Source organism: Delphinapterus leucas, chromosome 17 (genome assembly GCF_059928025.1).
Source record: "Delphinapterus leucas isolate spDelLeu-1000000601 "Yukka" chromosome 17, BTC_Dleu_Yukka2, whole genome shotgun sequence".
Taxonomy (NCBI): Eukaryota; Metazoa; Chordata; class Mammalia; order Artiodactyla; family Monodontidae; genus Delphinapterus; species Delphinapterus leucas.
Window position 1 is genome coordinate 30,178,519 of NC_143145.1, and position 21,615 is coordinate 30,200,133.

At 40.7% G+C, this 21,615-nt stretch overlaps 1 protein-coding gene across 2 annotated transcripts in view; it reads left to right on the top strand.

The window, feature by feature from the left end:
• Positions 1 to 20,034: 20,034 nt before the first annotated feature.
• The window catches only part of EIF3E (eukaryotic translation initiation factor 3 subunit E), a 50,805-nt gene continuing 49,224 nt past the window's right edge, over positions 20,035 to 21,615 (top strand). Inside the window, exon 1 of one of the 2 annotated variants that reach the window (XM_089898822.1) lies at positions 20,035 to 20,158. In XM_089898822.1, the coding sequence (XP_089754948.1) occupies positions 20,069 to 20,158 (90 nt within the window). In that variant the 5' untranslated portion in view covers positions 20,035 to 20,068. The remainder of the gene's footprint in view (positions 20,159 to 21,615) is intronic. The other variant, XM_022584585.2, reaches the window with a different exon arrangement.

The window sequence follows — 21,615 nt, forward strand, 5'->3', positions numbered from 1 at the left end:
GTTGCTCCGCAGCACGTGGGATCTTCCCTGACCAGGGATCGAACCTGTGTCCCCTGCATTGGCAGGTGGATTTTTAAGCGCTGCACCACCAGGGAAGTCCCTTATCTGAGTTTTTAAATCTTTTTATTACATATATGTATGATTTTCATAATAAAAGCAATAGAAGGTTTTTTTATGAATACAAAATAAGTCAGATGGTCCATCTAGTTTACAAGTTTGTCTCTTGGTAATACTAAGGTAATAATTTCTGGGCAAACATGGATTATTTATTATATTTCAAAAACCTTTCTAATATTTTTAGCACTGTCATTGACAAAAAGAAAGGTACTCTTATATGCGAATGAGAATAACAGAGTCTGCAATAACAGCCTGTAATAGTTGTTATGAAAATTATGGTCTATAATCCTTTAAATTTTTATAGTTATATTATTAACTATTAGAGTAATTTCCTGTTTGTAGGCTGGGTGACAATAACACAATTTAAATGCGAGACTGCAGAGGTATTCCATATGGATGTCTTCCTGACCCAGTATTTTTGCAATGCTGGGAAAAACCATGGTAGATTTGGTGTTGATCCTGCTTTTCCTCTGGACAGAGTCAGTTCTGGCCTGCTCTGTCTCTCATTACTGTGATGACGGCCCTATCCAGATGCTAAATACTCAAGAGACACTCCAGTACAGTGTTAAAGACTCTGAACACTTCATCCGCAAAGAATGTAGCATTCCAAGAGAAAACAGGCCTCCTTCTGACACTAGTAAAATTGTGAAGGTGTGTGATAAATCAGGCATCAAAATGAGAGGCCACAAATTCTTAAATGTACTCTGCCTCTTACAGTGAGTCCCTGCTCCTCTCTTTCCAACACAGAAATAGTCATATATTTTAAATAATGATAATAAAGCTTGCAAATACACATCAGTAGAAACAACTATAAAATATGTTAAACTATAAAGTGTTACAATAACCTATTATGCAGTTAAGAAGGCTGGTCTAGATGGGAATCAATAAATAGAGATGTAACTAACAGTGAAAACGTGTGAAATGTCTTAAGCTCTTTGAGGCGATTTACGTTGAGAAGATCGGCAGGAATATTTTGTTTTAAGAGCACTGGTTTCTTCCATTTTCCTTCTCTCTCTCTCCCTTCCCTTCCCTTTTCTTTCTTTTCCTCCCTCCCTCTATTCCTTCTTTTCTTCCTCCCTCTTTCATACAGATGTTTTCACTCTTTCATATTCAAAAAACAAAAACTACAGGGGTTTAAATGTACCATTTACTTGAAACATCAACTTTCTAAAGAAATACAAAATTTTTAAAATCTAAAATAATAACTTATCTATATCAAAGAAAACAAAATGATGGCTTGTTTTTCAAACAAATAGATTTGGCTATAAACTAGAATTATTTTTCCATTGAAAAATAAAACTATTTTAACCAGAAATATGTAAAAGATTGTTTCTGAAATGACCAGTGCTTAGTTTTCTAACAAAAATGCAAAATAATCTGCCTCAGAACAATGGAAATATATAAATTATGACTACTGGTGTTAACTAAAATTTACTAAATATTAGATTTACTTATTTTGCTAAAGCAATATGGAATTCCTAGTATTTTTTGTTCCTTTTTACTTTTTACTGAGATATAACTTAATATGAAGTAGAAAGGTTAAGTGTATACCTTGATGAATTGTTACATGTTACAGCCATGATCCACTAGCCAGATCGAGATAGAGAACACTTAAAAGATCATGTTTCCTTCAATTTTAGGTGTATAAATCTCTCCCTTAGGATGTAGTTTAAAATGTAGATTCCTAGGCTTCATTCCCAGAGATTCAATAATAATACGTCTGGGATAGGGTCCCTGAGACTGAATATTAAATAAACACCTCCACTTGGAGAAACTTTGCCCTCAAAGGAGGCCTAACTTGACTTATGACTCTAAAAGTTCCATTACTCTCAGCTTTAAAGATAATTTTATTAGGAAATCTAGGTGGTTTTCTACCAACATATATAGGACATTTGGTGTCCTTGTGTAATTTTAAGTTTTAGTGTGATTTTTTCTTTTTTTGAGGCAGCATCTCCCATATGAAGTTTCTACTAGTCCATGGCAAAATGAAAAATTTTAAGTCCCTAGTGAATATATCCTAGTAATATATCCTTTCTGTAGAAAACTTTCAAAGAATGGGAAAACTTAAATCAAGACAACCAAACCATTGTTAATATATTGATTTATTTATTCCAGTGTTTCTCTGTACAGTTTTTTTAACAAGAATATATATATGTGTGTTAATATATATTGATCCTGCCATTACCACCCGATTCTTCTTCAGCATTTTCCAATGTCATTAAAAACCCTTTCAATGTAGTTTTGTCTGTAGAATGTTCTGTCTTATGAAAGCATCATAATTTATTTTACTACTCTGTATTTAAAATTTTAAACATAGCAGTTGTTTCCACTTTAAAAAAATGTAAAGAACACTATGATGAACATTTTTGTACACATTTTAAAACTTCCTTTTAAAATATTTCTTTAAGATAGATTGTTAAAGAAATTGATATGGAGGGTATAAGCATTTTTAAGGTTTTTGATATATATTGTGATTCAGTTACCTATTGCTGTATAACAAAATCTCCACAACTTAGTGGCTTAATGTAACAACCGTTTATTAACAATCAGTTTTCAATACATAGTATTGACTGGGTTCGCGCATGCAGCTGCATTCAGCTGAAAGCTTGACTGAGGCTGGAATGTCTAAGATGGCTTCACTCATGTGTCTGGGACCTTAGCTGGGTAGTTGGAATAGGTGGGAGCTGGCTTAACCTCTTTCTACATAGTCTCTCGTTATTCAGTAGTCTAACCTGAGCTTGTTTATATCACAGCTGTATCCCATGAGAATAAAAGTGGAAATGTCAGGCTTCTTAAGACCTAGAGCTAGAAGCCAAAGCAAGTCATGGCGTCAGCCCAGATTTGGGGGGAAGAGAAAAAGACTCCACCTTTTACTGGAAGAGCTCCAAGATCATGTTGCAGAAGGGTATGTGGGGTTGGAGGTATTGCTAAGGCTCTATCTGGAAACAAATGACCACGTACTGCCATATTATTATTTTATAAAGCATAGATTTATTATAAAGATTATATGCAACGTGTACTTCCATCAGATTGGCATGAGTTAAAAAGTGTCAGCCAGAATGTGTAGCAACAACTCTCATATACTCCTGGTGTAGGTGTAATCTTGATGTTCATTTTACAAAACAATTTGTCATTAATTGCCAAAGGTCATAGGTATATACCCCCATGAAATGGGCGCACAGGTAGACCAGGATATATGTTCAATAAGGTTCATAGCCTCATCATTCATTACAGCCTCAATCTGAAAACAACCTAAAGTTCATTGACTCTAGAACATTATATTGTAGAATAGAATATATGGAAAATATAGAACAATGAAAATAAACAAACTATATACTCAGCATCATAGATGAATCCTTCAAACATAATGTTGAATGTAAAATACAAGTCCTGGGAATTCCCTGGTGCTCCAGTTGTTAGGACTGCACTCTCTCACTGCCGAGGGCCCGGGGTTCAATCCCTGATCGGGTAACTAAGATCCCACAAGCTGCGCAGCGTGACCAAAAAAAAAAACAAGTCATAAAATGATTCATAGAATTTGATTTTATTTATGTGAAGTTCAAAAACAAGCAAAAGTAAACTATGTTGTTTAGGGATGCATACATAAGTAATTGAACTATGAAGAACAGCAGAGAAATGTTTACTATATTAAAGCCAAAGTATGTGTTTGGCCTGGTAAGGGGGAAGGAGGATGGAGAGGAGCATCCAGGCAGAGGAAAAAGAATAACTGGGCAATAGGAAGGAGATGACGGAATTTGAGGAGTTTAAAGGAAGCCAGTGAGCAAAAGGAAGAACAGGAACTTAGAGGCCAACGTAAGGATTTTCAGACTTCATGCTAAGAGCAATGAAAAGCCACTGATTGGTTGTAAGCAATATGATTAGATTTTCATTTTCAAAGAGTAATTTTGTCTGTTATATATAAAACAGATTAGGGAAAGTCAAGAGTGGATACAGGAGTATAGTTAGGAATCTGTTTTAAATGGCTTCAAGTGAGAGATAATAGGGCTTCAAGTGGTACAGTGAGAGTGGTTAAGAAAAGGATGGATCTGAGATGGGCCTGGAAGATGGAATCAATAAGACGTGTTGCTTAGGGAGTTTAGAAAACAGAATGAGTCATCATGATTCCTGTTTTCTGGCATGATCAACAAGGTGCCATTAATCAAGAAGGGGAACACTAGTGGGGAACTGGATCTTGATTTGGACTCCTGGAAAAGATGTGTGTACTAGATTCACTGTTTTAAATGTACTATTTAAAACCCACAAATGCAGTTGTTACCCAAGCAGTTGAATAAATGATCCGGAGCTCAGAAGATCTACTGATCTAGCGAGAGAAATTTGATATTTTTTTCTTTTAATGTACCATGGCAGTAAATGATACAGAGCATACCTGAAGTACTAAGGGCAGATAAAATGACTCAGAAAGGACAGATAGAAGCAAAACACAGTGAAAATGTTAATATTATCTATGTCCAAGGCACTATACATGATGCAGGGTCACAAAGGTAAGTAAGATATTGTCCCTAGTTTACTGCGAAGTGGAGGAAACACTTAGATTATATAGATCTTACCTGGTAAATGAAAAGAACTAAAAGATGCTTTGAGGGGCTTCCCTGGTGGCGCGGTGGTTGCGAGTCCGCCTGCCGATGCAGGGGACACGGGTTCGTGCCCCGGTCCGGAAGGATCCCACATGCCGCGGAGCGGCTGGGCCCGTGAGCCATGGCCGCTGGGCCTGCACGTCCGGAGCCTGTGCTCCGCAACGGGAGAGGCCACAGCAGTGAGAGGCCTGCGTACCGCAAAAAAAAAAATAAATAAATAACACGATCCTTTGAGATCCCAGAGGGGTGCAGTTAATGCTGGAAACTTGAATAAGAATCAGTCATAAGGCGAAAGGTGGAAAAGGCATTCCATGCAGAAGCAAAAAGATGCACAAAAGCACTGAGTCTTGAAACAGTGTGGATGTGAGTAATCACAAGCAGTCCAGTAGCATTAACACACAGGGTTTGAAGGTTGTGCAACAGGAGGTCAGACTAAAGAGAGGGGAAGGCCCCGGTTATGGACTGTCTCGCTTGCCCTTCTCAGGAGTTTAGGATTTATTGGGTAGGAAAGAGGAGTGTGTATTTCTACGTTAGGGAGATTACGTAGACCAAGCATGGAGGGTGAGGGCAAAGCTGAACACAGCAAAGCTGCCTAGGAAAGAAAGAAGCTGCTACATGTTTGGGAAGTGGTGATAGGGGTAAAGAGGGGACATCATATTTGATAAATATTTAAGATTACCCTTTAATTCAAAGGGCCTGTGTGAAGTCTTATCTGCTTAGTCCCAGGTTTCTCCCAGCTTTAAATGCAGTTGACGGGTACTTGGGAGAGATGGCAGAAGCCCAGGTTTTAAATCTCTGAATTTCTACAAAACAGAAAGGAAAAACAAGCAAACCACAACCACTACATAAAGAGAGCAAATACATGGCGAAGCCAAAACGCCTGGGCAACATATACCACAAAGCTAGGGGACCCCAAAATACACGTGGGTGCGGCCAAACCCCCAACAGTCAGATTCTCAGGGCCTGTACGGGAGGAAGGAAGCTAGCGGGCGACGGCTGCGAAGCAGGTGCGGGCAGGTGCCCTTGGCCGTCAGGAGCGCTTGGCTCCCGGCTCAGCAGCGGGCAATGCGCAGCCGGCGAGGGAGCGAGCGCTTTGTCGGCTCCCGCCCCGGCGGCGCTCGAGTACGCAGGCCTGCAGGGGTCGGAGCAGCTGGGCCACCCTGTGACTCGTCGGTGCTCCGATGTGAGACACGGCCCAACACTGAGGAAGGAGAAGACGCTGAGAGTAGAATAAATCTCAGCAGCACCTGAACAACCAGGACAAAGTAAAGGAAGTTTCAGGGGGCAGGAAACAGGGCCAGGGAACTCCAGAGAGAAAGCCACCAAGGTTTTGACTGCTACACAAAAGCAACAGAAGAGGGAGCATGCTAGAGTCAGAAAAAATTTTCTCCAACAGCCTCACTGTAAAAGTTCAAGGGGGAAAAAAAAAAAAGACACCAAAAAACAAAAAAACCCCACAACCCCCCCCCCAATTTCCCATAGAAATGAGCATAAGGAAAATATCCAGGGGAAATCCCATACAAAATTTATTATAAGAAAAAATAAGAGCAAACTAACATCCTTACAGACAAGGAAAGCAGGCCAGGAAGATGTGCCCACAAAAGAGCTCAAAACTGTAACCTACCATTTCAAAACAAACATAAAACACATTAAGAAAATGATTCAAGATATGAAAGAACATCATGAATCAGAATTAGAAAAGCTCAGCATTGAGGTGACAGACCTCAGTGAAGAATTAGACTAATTAATTTATTAATTAAAAAGAATTAGATTAATGAATGCCTTAAAAGAAATAGAAAGTGCCAAGGGAAAGTTTTTCATTTTTAAAAGAGACATTAGGGAATTCCTTGGTGGTCCAATGGTTAGGACTTGGCACTTTCACTGCAGTGGCCCAGGTTCAATCCCTGGTCCAGGAACTAAGATCCTGAAAGCCACATGTGGCCAAAAAAGAAAAAAATAAGAGAGAAATTATTTTAAAAATATAAAAGAAATGAAGAGATAAAAACAGTGAATCTAGTACACACATCTTTTCCAGCATCTACAGACTGGGAGCTCTGCTTTTTACCTGTTGCTGCTTCACAGTCTTCCTGGGCATCTTTGTACGTGGGCCCCCTCAGCTCTTGTCACATGGCAAGTATAGAATACCTTTGTTAAATAAGTGGTTCTTAACTCCTGTGACAACTCCCTTATTCCCAATCTCCAGGACTCAGAGGAGTCTTCAAAGACAGGAATACCACTAACCCACTTCCCTTCCTCCACGGCACTGAGTTAATTTCCTATTGTCACTTAGGAGAATAAAAAAGGGGAGACCTCCCTTTCAGAGATCAAATACCAGGACTTAAGGCATTTTTCATGTTCTTTCCTTTTTCAATAGTTCTACTTCCCCCTGTGCCCATTGTATCCTGGTATGTAAGCAAGCTTTTCCTATCATGTAAGAAATTTTCAGAATACAAACATATTCATTTGGCCTAAATCAGACATATTAATTCATTCAAAATTTCATTCAGCAAATAGTTGTCAAGTAACAAATAGTTATTGGGCAGTAATGAACAAGACCAAAGATTAGGTTCCTGCCTTCATGGAATTACCATGAGCTGAGAAAGATGTAAACCAGTCAACATGTAAACAAGATCATTATAGGTTGTGATAAGCAATGGGAGGGAAATTAACAAAGTCAGGTAATGTTGGGGGAAGCTATTCTAAATACGAAAGTCAGGGAAGATCGCTCTAACCACATCCTAGTCTTAAATCATCTGGTTAGTTGAATAATATTAAGATATTTAAGTGCTTTCATATGAATCCCAGTTGTTATTCCCCTTTGGGACGACCTACAGGCCTTCTTTCCCGTGACTTCATTTCCTCCAAAAGGTACATGGATATAGAGGTACATAAATATGCCTCATTCCTGACCTTGAGAACCTATAGTGTAGTAGAAGGAACAGACATGCAAACAGATAAGAAAACACAACATGGCAAAGGGGATACCACAAGCACGAACAAGGTTGCTGTTCTTCCTGGTTAACTCTTCTGTCTTGGGCCTCTGGCGTCCCTGGAAAACCCTGTTTACCTGTTTGGGTTTTAGGCTGAAAATTCTTCCTGGCTCCCTACATCATCTTAATATTTACTTTTAAGTTTTGGATTATATCAGAAGTAACTTGACTTGCATGCATTACTAGCTTAATTCCCTCATAGCCGGTAGATCCCAACATTGGCTTGAGATACATAACAAAGTACTGGGGAAAATATTTTTAAAAATTACTTTCTTAAAGAGCCCATACTTTTCATGTCAAATTTTTCAAATAAATGCTAAATAAGATGTCTGGCCAGATAATTGAAGCTGGCTGTTATCACACAAGAGAATGTATTCAAATGATAATTGTCATGATTAGAAGCCTGTACTGCATTTCAGTGTCACCGTTTTCCTGTCAGTAACCATGTTAGTCTGGTAACCAGGCAGTTAACATTTATTTGGACTGCAGGAATTTTTAAAGACAGATAACACAGGCACAAAATATGCTATAAAAGACACACAGAATTAGAAGTATTTGAACAGATACATAGGTATTTTAATTATGTTCTAAAGTGGCTAGTGGTTTATTTAGCTTGTCAACTCTTAGATTCATCACAACTCTTTCAGATTCCTCTGAGATACTTCCAACCACTGGGAATTGCTATCTTCCCCCAAATAATGGGGTAGCCGCATTCCAGGTGCTAGCATCAGGGACAGATGAGAAAGAGCAGTGATGTTTCCCTTTGCCCGATATCCTTCACTTCACATATTACAACCTCTCCAAGTGAAGTAGATTTAGCTGTCAATCCTAGCTTTATATGAGGTGGTAAGTGAAGAAAGAAGGAGATTTAAGTCCTCCAAAGGCACCTTCTCTCTGTGTGATTCTTTAATGAGGATGACAGCAGGACTGAGGCTTCTGGAAATTCTCACACAGGAATTAGGTGGAATCAGTACATAAAGAGTTCCAATAAGGTCCCCCAGAGCAAGGGAATAAGGTCAGGAAAAAGTCAGCTTCTGAAGATACACACTCCCAGAAGCAATAATTATTTTGGAAAAAAAGACAGAAAACACCTAGCTGTACGATGTGTCCATGCTTTCAATCTAATTAAAGCACTACATTAATATCCCATGCACACCTCTATCATTGCACTTACCACACTGAAATATGAATTGTTAGTTTAGGTATCTGTCCCTTCTGCCTAATCATGAGTTCCTTCATGTAGGAACAGCATTTTAGTTATTTTCTCACTCTCAGAATCTAGCACTGTGTCTGGCTAGAATAGGGACTGAATAAATGTGCATTGAATAAATGAGTGGGAAATATAGTTAAAGAAGGCATACTGCAATAGGCATCTGCATGCGGTATGTAAAAAGGGTAATTGGATTAAATATAATATTATTTAGTGTTATTTAGAAATATCTAAGAGAGCTATTGAATCAGAAGGCATGAGCATTCTGAAAGTGTCCACTACAGTAGTGACAGGTATTCATTAGGCTATTCCAAGATATGGATGAGGGACTTTCCTAGCAGTCCAGTAGTTAAGACTCCATGCTTCTACTGCAGGGGTCATGGGTTCGATCCCTGGTCGGGGAACTAATATCCCACATACTGCATGGTGCGGCCAAAAAACAAAAACAAAATATGAAAGAAATTCTTTCAAGAACATGTAGGTCTGGATATTCCAGGCTCTATGCACATTTATTCATTTCCATAGCATTTGTTGAGTACTTGGTATATGTCAGGTACTGAGACAGGAACTAGGACTACAAAGACAGATATTCATAGTCCTTACATTCAAGATGTTTACAGCCTAATGGGAGAAACAAACATTAAAAAATAATAAAAGGGGGCTTCCCTGGTGGCACAGTGGTTGAGAGTCCGCCTGCCGATGCAGGGGACGCGGGTTTGTGCCCCGGTCCGGGAAGGAAGATTCCACATGCCACGGAGCGGCTGGGCCCGTGAGCCATGGCCGCTGGGCCTGCACATCCGGAACCTGTGCTCCGCAACGGGAGAGGCCACAACGGTGAGAGGCCTGCGTACCGCAAAAAAAAAAAAAAAAAAAAAAAAGGTGGGCTAAAATGTTATAGACTCTGTGATAAAAGTTTGTTACTGGTAGTGAGAGGCTGGAGGGATTACTTCAGATATGCTCTGCTAATGGGAGACACAGAATAAAGAAGATGATGCTTAATCCAAGTCTTAAAAAGTGAAGAGGTTGGGACTTCCCTGGTGGCGCAGTGGTTACGAATTTGCCTGCCAATGCAGGGGACACGGGTTCGAGCCCTGGCCTGGGAAAATCCCATATGCTGCAGAGCAGCTAAGCCCCTGCGCCACAACTGCTGAGCAACCCCCGCTCGCCATAACTAGAGAAAGCCCGCACACAGCAACGAAGACCCAGTGCAGCCAAAAATAAATAAATAAAAATAAATTTATTTTTTAAAAAAAGTGAAGAGGTGGTCAACAGGGTGGGAGAGGGCAGAAGGGCATTTTAGTCTGAAGGAGCTGCTAGAGAGCAAGCGAATAAACCATAAACTTGTGACTCCGTATAAATTTCAGAAGTGTTTTTTTCTACTTCCATAAAAAATAGCATTGGAATCTTGACAGGGATTGCACTGAATCTATAGATGCCTTTTGATAGTATTATTGTCTTAACAATATTAATTCTTTCAATCCATAAACACAGGATGCTTTTACATTTATTTGTGTCTTCTTCAATTTCTTTCGTCAATGTCTTGTAGTTTCCGGAGTAGAGATCTTTCACATCTTCACTAAATTTATTCCTAAGTATTTTATTATCTTTGATGCTATTGTAAATGGGATCAATTTCTTTATTTCTTTTTCAGAAATTACATTATTAGTGTATAGAAACACTACTAATTTTTGTGTGTTAATTTTGTATCCTGCTACTTTACTGGACTCATTGATAAAATCTAACAGTCTTTTGATTGAGTCTTTAGAATTTTCTGTCTATAAAATCACTGTCATCTGCATATAGAGACAATTTTACTTCTTCCTTTCCAATTCTTATACCTTTTATTTCTTTTTCTTGCCCAATTGCTCTAGCTAGGACTTCCACTGCTATGTTGAATAGGCGTGGTAAAAGTGGGCACCCTTGTCTTATTCCTGATCTTAGAGGAAAAGCTTTCAACCTTTTGCCATTGAGCTGTGGGCTTATCATACATGGCCTTTATTATGTTAAGATATGTTCTTTCTATGCCTAACTTGTTAAAAAGTGTTTATCATGAATGGATGTTGAATTTGCCAAATGCTTTTCCTGCATCTATTTAGATGATCATATCATTCTTTCCTTTAATTCTATTAACATAATGTAACACATTAATTGAGTTGCATATGCTGAACCATCCTTGCATCCCATGGATTAATCCCACTTGATCATGGTGAATGGCTCTTTTAATGTGTGGCTAAGTTTGGTTTGCTAGTATTTTATTGAGAATTTTTGCATCTACATTCATCAGGGATATTGGCCTGTGGTTCTCTTTTCTAGCAGTGTCCCTTGCAGTTTTGGTATCAGGATAATGCTGATCTCATAAAATGAGTTTGAGAGTGCCCTCCCCTTCATTTTTTGTTAGAGTTTGAGAAGGTTTGATGTTAATTCCTTATTAAATTTTTGTTAAAATTCACCAGTGAAGCCATCTGGTCCTGGGATTTTCTTCGTAGGAGGTTTTTTTTTTTAAATAAATTTATTTATTTATTTATTTTTGGCTGCGTTGGGTCTTTGTTGCTGTGCACGGGCTTTCTCTAGTTGTGGTGAGCGGGGCCTACTCTTCATTGCGGTGTACAGGCTTCCCATTGCGGTGGCTTCTCTTGTCGTGGAGCACGGGCTTTAGGCACTTGGGCTTCAGTAGTTGTAGCTTGCGGGCTCTAGAGCACAGGCTCAGTAGTTGTGGCACACGGGCTTAGTTGCTCCACGGCATGTGGGATCTTCCTGCACCAGGACTCAAACCTGTGTCCCCTGCATTGGCAGGCGGATTCTTAAACCCTGCGCCACCAGGGAAGCCCCTGTGTGAGTATTTTGATTATTGTTTTAATCTCTTTACTAGTAATTGGTCTATCAGATTTTCTATTTCTCCCTTGGTAAGTTGTATATTTATGAGAATTTTTCCATCTGTTCTAGGTTGTCCAATTTGTTGGCATATAGTTATTCATAGTAGCCTCTTATGATCCTTTGTATTTCTGTGGTATCAGTTGTAATGTCTCTTTCTTCAATTATAATTTTGTTGATATGGGGCTTCTCTTTTTCCCTTGGTTATTCTAGCTAAGTGTTTGTCAATTTTGTTTATCTTTTCAGAGAACCAACTCTCAGTTTGGTTAACCTTTTCTATTGTTTTTCTATTCTCTGTTTATTTCTGCTCTAATCTTTATTATTTCTTTTCTTCTGCTAATTTTGAGCTCAGTTTCTAGTTCCTTAGGGTGTAGAATTAGGTTGCTTTTTGGGGCTATTTCTCACTTCTTAATGTAGAGAAGCAAAAAACTTGATGGCTTATTTGAGCAGAAGTTAGCATGGAAGGGGTGTACAGCCCTGGAGAGATAAAGTTCTAAAGAACATCCTACAGTGTGCTAAGATGTTTTTATGTTATACTATATGAAATTAGAAGTGCAGAGTGTATTAGTTTGCTAGGGCTGCCAAAATAAGTACCACAGATTAGGTGGCTTAAACAACAGAAATTTTTTGTCTCACAATTCTGGAGGCTAGAAGTTCAAGATCAATATGTTGGCAGGGTTGTTTCTTCTAAGGCTTCTCTCCTTGGCTTGTAGATGGCTATCTTTTCCCTGTGTCTTCACAAGGTCTTTCCTCTGTACATGTTTCTATCCTAATCTCTTCTTCTTATTAGGACACAGTCATATTGGATTAGGACTCACCACAATGACCTCATTTTAACTTAATTACCTCTTTAAAGACCCTATCGACAAATACAGTTTCATTCTAAGGTACTGGAGGCTAGGACTTCAACATATGAATTTCAGGAGAGGGGGGCACGATTCAGTTCATAACAAGGTTAGATGTACATTTAGGTCACCAGGACAGCAGGGTGGAGGACAGGCTAGATGGGTGCAGGGCTAGGGACAGGGAGACCCTTTGGATGACTATTGCAATAGTCTGCCTGTGTGAGGGATGATCAGAGCCTGAACTAGAAAGACAGAGGAAGGTGTGTCAAAGACAGATGATAAAAGAGTTACCAGGAGAAAGGGCCTGCAGGATAGAATCTAAACTCCTCAGCATAGTTCACAGAGCCCTTGACAATTCAGCCCTGACCCCTCAACTCAGACTCATGTCCTGCCACTTGCCATCACACATGCTACCCTCTAGGCATAAAGACCTTCTCAATGTCTCTGATCACACTATGCTTTTACTCAAGGTCAAGTCTGTGCCTGCTCTTCCCTCTGCCTAAAACATTCTTTTCCTTTTTTTTTTTTTTTTTTTCTTTTGTGGTATGTGGGCCTCTCACTGTTGTGGCCTCTCCCGTTGCGGAGCACAGGCTCCAGACACGCAGGCTCAGTGGCCATGGCTCACGGGCCCAGCCGCTCCGCGGCATGTGGGAACTTCCCAGACCGGGGCACAAACCCGTGTCCCCTGCATCGGCAGGCGGACTCTCAACCACTGCGCCACCAGGGAAGCCCCTTTTCCCTTTTCTTAGTCAGTTAAACATCTATTCAGGTAGAGGTAGTCCAGTGTTACTTTCCCCATGAAACTCCAGCTTTCTCTGGCAGCAAATCACTTCCTCCTCCCGACACTCTGTGCATAGACTCTCTCACATGGTGCTATGATTATTTTATATTTTACATGCTTGTCACCTCCACTAAACCGTAAGTTCCTTTTAGGCTGGGCTTGGTTTCCTTTCTTTGTTTCCCCAGAGCCTGACATGGTGATCAGCAAATGAAAAGTGTTGCATCAATATCTGATGAATGTATGAGAAAGTCTTCACCTGAAACCACCTAGATCCTACCAGGTGAGGCCTTGCCTGTCTTTCTTCTGTAATATCTCTTTTTAACTAAAACACTAGGAAGAGACTAAAGCAAGAAAGTCAGATTTTCCATATTTGGGGCTAAATCTCTCTTATAAAAAGAAATAAGATATTTTCACAAACCAGCAAGGAAAATTCCAAGGGAAAAGCCAGGCAAATCAGCAGAGTTTCCAATCTGTCACCACTTTAATCCTTCTTGTAAATCACTTGCAGTTTAATTGTAAAGGACAAAACACCACTGTCTTCATGTCTTTTTCTATTTAAGAACTTAATGAGTGGCTCCCATTGCCTATCTGGTCAAATCCAAGTTTCCCAGTCTGGTTTTGAAGATCTTCCACAGCCTGGCTGCATTTCACCTAACCAATTCACTGTCCACATGACAGTCAGAACTACCTTCCTGAAACAGTCTCACACTCAAAAATATTTTAAGGCTCCTCATGACTTCAGATGAATTTCAAATTCCTCACATAAGCTTTCTACTGTTTGGCCCTGGTCTTGTGTTTTCTGGCATATCCTCTTCTATAGTCTTCAATCTTCAGTCAACTTCCCAAGTTGTCTTTCCCAGATATTTCTTATATTCTTCTGTTTTTGTGTCTCTCTACTGTTCAAATCGTTCCTGAACCACCTGTAATGCTCTCTCCCACATCTGTTTTAAAAGTCAGCAGTTCCAATACAAAAGACATCCAATCCACCAAGCTTTCTCCATTTTCTCTACCCTCATGGAGAATCAATCTCCGTTTGGAGCCAGTTGCCTAGGACCACATGCTCTTCTCATATTCCCTACAGCTTGTCATAATACTCTATCCTTCCATGGTAGTTATTTATGTAAGTACTGTAGCATGTCTATCAGCATACACACATCTTTTAAAACACGCTCCCTAGACCCCACATCTATCGTTCCATTTTACTGCTTCCCTTTCTAGTAAAATTCCTCAAAAGATCTGTTTATATATGGTGTTTCACTTTCTCTCCTCCCATCTTTTGAGCTCACACCAAACAGACTTTCATCCATCACTCACTGAAATTGCTTTTATCAAAGTCATCAATAACCTGCATATCTTAGAAAGTCAAAGAGCAACACAGTAAGTGCCCTACATATAAACCTTCAAGTTGCGAGCTTTCAAAGATGTGAATGTGCATTCAAATGTCCAATCACATGTTAGTTCACATGTCTGGTGTACATTGTCACATGCATCCTCTACACGAGCTTGTGCTTTTGTGCACTTTACTGTACAGTACTGTATAGAGTACAGTGGTACAGTATCTTTATTTCAAGCCCAGGATGTCTGGAAGCAAGCGTAAAAGCGGCGGTGATGTAGCTGGTACTGCTAAGAAGCGCCAGGAATTGGAGGCTCAGAGAAAGGACAAAGAGAGACAAGAGGAAGAAGAAGTAACTGAAGAACTGAAGAAAGTCATGACGCAGGAAGTGGCGAGGGGATTTTCTTTATTTGAGGAGGCACTGTTAGTTTTTGAGGCACAGGACCGTGTAGAATGGTACACGAAGGAAGGTTGCAGCAGCTGTTCAGAGTGCAATCCAGTGCTACCGTGTCCTCTATGATGAGAAAGAAAGAGCTATTACTCAGACGTCACTGGATCGCTTTTTTTAAGAGGGTAGATAGAATTGAATCCAGCAAGAAAACAGAACCTGTGCCATCAACGTCAGGCATGAATGAAATTGCAGCTTGCCCTCCGTCTCCTATTGCTGAGGATCCTTCAGCTCTACCATCTCCCACCTCCTCTCCCACCTCCTCTCCCTGCTCCAGTCGGTAACTCTTCTTGCCTGTTCACTCGATGCCAGCCCCTGTATGCCAGCTGTTGTGCTGTACTACCGTACTTTTCAAGGTACTGTACTGTAAGATTAAAAATGGTTTCTTTATTTTTTGTGTCTGTTTGCTTTTTATGTATTATTTGTGTGAAAGCTATTAGAGTACAGTGCTATATAGCTGATTGTGTTAGGTGGGTACCTAGGCTAACTTTGTTGGACTTACAAACAAATTGGACTTATGAACGTGCTCTCGGAATGGAACTCGTCCCTATGGAGGGGACTTACTGTATTCAGTTGTCATCTTGAACAAACTGTACCATTTGACACAGTTAATTGCTCCTTGGTGCTTGGACCAATCTCCTTCTTTGGTGCCTGGAACACCACTTTCTCTTGTTCCTCCACATTCCTCCTCCACTTCCTGGCCAGTCTTTCTCTGGTGTCTTTACTTGATCTGAATTATCCCAACCTCTACAAGTTGAAGTGCCTAAGATTTAGCCCTCCTCATCTCTTTTCCCAACATACTCACAGTCTGATCTCATCCAGTGCCATGGTTCTAAATTTCATCAGGAGGTTGACAAGATCTAGTCTTCTGTCTCCAGCTCTTACCTTTCTCCTGAATTCCAGATTCATATGTACCACTGCTTAATCAGTATTTCAACTTAGGTGTCTAATAGGCATCCCAAACATAATATGTCCAAAACTTAACTCTTGATTTCTCTCCTCTAAACACGCATCTATCACACCCTTCCTCATCTAAGCAAAGGGCCTCTCATTTCTTCTAGACCTTAGAGTCATCTTGGACCCTTCTCCTTCTCATCTAATGCATCTAATGCACAAATTTTGCTAGCTATGCATTTGGAATATATTCAGAATTTCACTACTGTCCATAACTCTTTCAATGCTACCTAAGCCACCAATGCTGATCTAAGCCACCATCATCTCTTGCTTGAGTTATTTCAATAGTCCCTTAACTGGTCTCTCTGTGAATGAGCTTCTTCCCCCACCCCCTTCCAAACCCTCAAAGTGGCCTTTTTTAAAAGCATAAACACTGATTATATGCCTTCTCTGCTCAAAACCCTCCAGTACCTGCCCACCTCCTTCAGAATGCAACCCAAAGTCTTTACTGTGGCCTACAAAGCATTATGTCATCTGTCCCACCACTCCCTCTCTGAACTCGTCTTCTGCCACACTTCCCCTTGCTCAATCGGTTCCATACATTGATACTTAATGTTCCTTCACCTGGCTTTTTCTCCTCTAGGCAGCCACAGGCACCCTCACTTCCTTCATATCTCTTTTCAAATTCTACTTTATTAGAGACGCCTTCTCTGACCACTTTATATAAATTAGCAACTTCTTCCCATCATTCTCACCCTGCCTATTGTTCTTCATAGCACTTATCACCACTGGACAAATTATGTATTTGTTAATATGTTTTTATCTGTCTCCCCCAACTTGAATATAAGCTTCTTTAGAGAAGGCAATTTGTTTTCTTTACTGCTGTATTCCCAGGACCTAGACCAGTGCTTAGCATATTGCAGGTGTTCAATTTATATTGAATGAATGAACAAATAATTGCTACCTATTAGATTGAAAGCTCCTGGGCCAGAGACTAGCTCTTACGGATTATATAGTCCCATTAACACCTAGCTTAGTACCTGGCATATTAAAAGTTCAAAATGTTAATCAAATTGAATTGCATCTTATTTCTCACTGCTTCTCAAAGATGCTCTCTGTTCCTTTTTGGCAAGTTTCCGTACTTCTACCTGCTTCCTTCCTTCCTCTGCTGCAGCTCACTTTTGCTGGAAGCCTCAGTTCCTGCTTTTTCTCTCTTTAACTTCCTCTTTTCCTGTCTATATTCTATTACAGCTTTGGTCTCTGGGCTTACAGAAAACTTCATATTACAGCTATCACCTCTTAGAGGCTACAAAGACTATTCCCTACAATACAGCAGCCTATACCACCACTTATTCTTTGCTTCATGGAAATTCAGCCTTGCTTTCCCAACAATACTGTAATGACACTATGGCAGAGATCATATCATACTCCCAAATCCTTGAAAACAGCTAGTACAAGGTTACACGGATGGTAAGTGATTAACAACTATATCAACTGATCCAGAATAGTATCTCCATTTTTTTTTTTTTTTTGGCGGTACGCGGGCCTTTCACTGTTGTGGCCTCTCCCGTTGCGGAGCACAGGCTCCGGACGCGCAGGCTCAGCGGCCATGGCTCACGGGCCTAGCCGCTCCGTGGCATGTGGGATCTTCCCGGACCGGGGCACGAACCCGTGTCCCCTGCATCAGCAGGCGGACTCTCAACCACTGTGCCACCAGGGAAGCCCAGTATCTCCATTTGCATACTAGACAGCATCACTTGGGTAGCTAATAGGAATGTTATTCTGTCTGAAACAGAATTCCTGATTTTAGCACTCATACATATTCCTTTGCCATTCCCCCACCCACCTTTTACTGTCACCAGTAGGTATCCAGTTTTTTAAGCCCAAAGTCTAGGAGTCACTTTTTTTTTAAATTAGACTTTTATTCTGATTGTGGATTCACATGCAGCTGTAAGAAATAATACATGAAGATCCCGTGTACCCTTTACTCAGTTTCTTCTAGTGGTAACATCGTACAAACTTACAGTATACTCTGATGGTTCCTCAAATAATTAAACGTAGAGTTACCGTATAACACAGCAATTCCACCTCTGAATATATATGTAAGAGAACTGAAAACATATGTCCACATAAACATGTGTACACGAATGTTTATAGCAGCATTATTCATAGTAGCCAAAAAGTAGAAAAAAACCAAATGTCCATCAGTGGATGGATGGGTAAATAATATGTGGTATATCCATATAATGGAATATTAATCAGACCTAAAAAGGAATGAAGTACTGATACATGCTACAACTTGGATGAACCTTGAAAACATTAAGTAAAGTGAAAAAAGTCAGACCCCAAAGGCCATATATCATGTTATTCCATTCATTTGAAAGTCCTGAATGGGAAAATCTACAGAGTGGTTCCTTAGGGCTGTGGTAGAATGAGCAAGAGGAGGAGAGAGAGAAGATGAGGTAAGAGAGGTAACGGGTCCAGATGGTGCAGGGCTTTTTAGGCTACTTTGAGACATATGTTTTTCTCTGAGTGAGATTACAAGGCCTGGAGGGTTTTGAGCATAATCTGACTTTTAAAAGTCACTCTGGCTTATATATGGAGAATAAACCACAGGAGGAAAAGAGGGGAAGCAAGGTGATTTGTGAAGAGACTATTTCAAAAACCAAAGCAAGTGATAATGGTGTTTTGGAGTAGGGATTAACTTTGTAGGTGGTGTGAACTGATTGATCAGGACATGCTTTAAAGGTAGAACCAGAGGATTTGTTGGTGAAGTCAATGTAGAGTATAAGAGAAAGAGAAAAGTCAAGGACGACTCGAAGGTTTTGGGTCTGAACAACTGGACAGATGGAGTGGGCATTCACTGAGGTGGAGAAGAGTGTAGAAGGAGCAGGTTTTGACGAGCTACATGGGGAATTTGCTTTTGGACACGTTAATGTTGAGATGTTGGATATATGGAGTATTAGCTGTTAACTAATATATGGACTATTAGCTGTTAACTAATAGTTTGTTCTGGGGCTGTAATTTGGGAGTTGTCAATGTGTGGATTGCATTTAAAGCCCTTAGGTTGAATGACATCACTTAGGGCATTGGCCTAGAGAGTGAAAAGGTCCAAGACACTCCAAAGGCACTCCAAAATGCAGAGGTCTGAAAGACGACAAGGAGACAAGAGTACTTAGAATAAAATACTCACATTCCCTACCTTAATGGAGACCTGGCCCTTCTCCATGTCTGTAACCTCACTCTCCAGTCTGGTAGGATACTCAGTTTTTGAAGGACACCAAGCCCTTTCCTGTCTCATGGACTTTGTCTTTGCTGTGCTTCCACCAGGCATGTTTCCACCCAGGCTCTAATTTTGGTCACCTGCTTCTCTTACCACAACCTCGACTAAATTGTAACCCTGAGTTTTATCTAAACACCCTAACTGAAAAGCCCCAAACTGGCACCGCGTCCCTCACCTCCCTGCCCCCCCGACACCAAGTTATGGCTTTTACTATAATCTGAAATTATTTCACTTGTTTTTTCTCTAGAAGACCATCCCATCTTAATTTAACAAATGCTTACAAAACGATTACTATACACCAAATAAAAGCTCAGCTATTCCTCCTTGTACTTAATTTTCTGGAGAGCAGGGGCCTCATTATCTTGTCCTTTGCCGCATCTCCAATACAAATGACATTGCCTCAGCAATCAATTCTGAGTTTTCAGTATTTGTTAACGGAACGGATTGCGGGACACCAACAAACTTGCAAACAAAAGGAATTTTGCCCGCCCATCCACCCCGTCCCAGAGTTGCCGGGAAGGAGGAAGGGAGGGAGGACCTCGCGCATGCGCCATTGTTCCCTGAGCGCTCGCGGCTGAACCCCGCCCCTTTCCTTTGGCTGGTTTAACCACTGCACATGCGCAGTAAGGGTCTTGTCCGTTCGTTTGTCGGCGCTATCAATAAAGTTTTAGCGAGTGCACACTTCTCTTTTCCTTGGCAAGATGGCGGAGTACGACTTGACTACTCGCATCGCGCACTTTTTGGATCGGCATCTAGTCTTTCCGTTGCTTGAGTTTCTCTCCGTAAAGGAGGTGAGTGGGTTTTTGAGCGGGAGGAAGGCGTGGGAGCGCGTGAGATGCGGGGCAAGGCCGAAAGGCGGTGGCGGTAGCCTTAGGCCTTACCCACGTGTGAGGCGGCCATGAGTTTGGTCTCGAGTCGGGCAATAAGGATCTGCTGGTAGTTAAGCGTCGTCCCTGTTGATTAGCACCGCGGAATTCGGCCGTGAGTAAGGGTGAGGTGACAATATGAAACTCAGGGGAGAAAGGGAGGGGTCTCTGCTTCACTTCTTGAGGTGCCAGTGCCGCTGGGACTTCCGCATCGTTCCTCTTGGAAGTTGACGATTGGCTGGCTTCCCTGTATTAATGCTTGAGCTTAACATAAAGCTGGCTTCGAGAAGCAAATTGGACTGTTAGAGATTTAAATTTTTCTTTTGGGCACAGTAGGAGGGGTGACCTTGGCTTTGTGTTTTTGCTTGCCGGATCGTTTGGAATGATTTTCTTACACTTAAATATCTAGCCCTTTGGTTTCCGTAAAGTTGTGAGTTCTTTGCGAGGAGTTTAGCTGGTGTTTCGGTAAATAGCCACTTCCTAGAAGCGTAGCTTTTTTTTTTTTTTTTTTTTTTGCGGTACGCGGGCCTCTCACTGCTGTGGCCTCTTGCGTTGCGGAGCACAGGCCCCGGACGCGCAGGCTCAGCAGCCATGGCTCACGGGCCCAGCCGCTCCGTGGCATGTGGAATTCTCCCGGACCGGGGCACGAACCCGTGTCCCCTGCATCGGCAGGCGGACTCTCAACCACTGCGCCACCAGGGAGGCCCAAGCGTAGCATATTTTGTCTAGTGGGGAGGGGAACCCAAAAAATAATCCGACAGTAATTTTATCTTAAGAGTTGTTTTTCAGTGTATAGATGTACAGACTTCGAGTGATTTTAATTGGTTGTTAATGTTCATTGAGCTATTCCGGATATCTTGAAAAAGTATTTGGTCCTAGTACCTCATTTAAAAATATCTCAGCCCTAAAAGTTTGGAGATATTAGGCTTAGTTATACCGTAGTTTATTGGGAAATTGATATATTTTAATAGTTACAATAAAGTAATATTACTGTGATGAAGGAATTAGAATATTGGTCAGAAAAATGCGTTCAATTTCTAGAAGCAGATTAAACCGCAGGTCTACTTAGGGCACTCTAGATTTGGGGAGTAGATTTTGTGTGTTCCAACAGCAATAAAACAAAAAAGCCCTACAAATAAACATTAAATTTTTCTGATAAGTTTTCAAATTTTCCCATGGTTCATTGGATAGGTATAACCCTCAAATTCATATGAACCTTTTCTAAACACCTACACACAACTCTGAAGTTAATGATATTAGGGAACAGCAAAGTTTATTTTCAATAAATATTCAAGAATGCCTTGCCATATAAAGCTTTATCTTGAAATGCTTTTGTCTTGATTTTTCTTTTATAGGATGTACTTAACCTGTATTGTAGAACT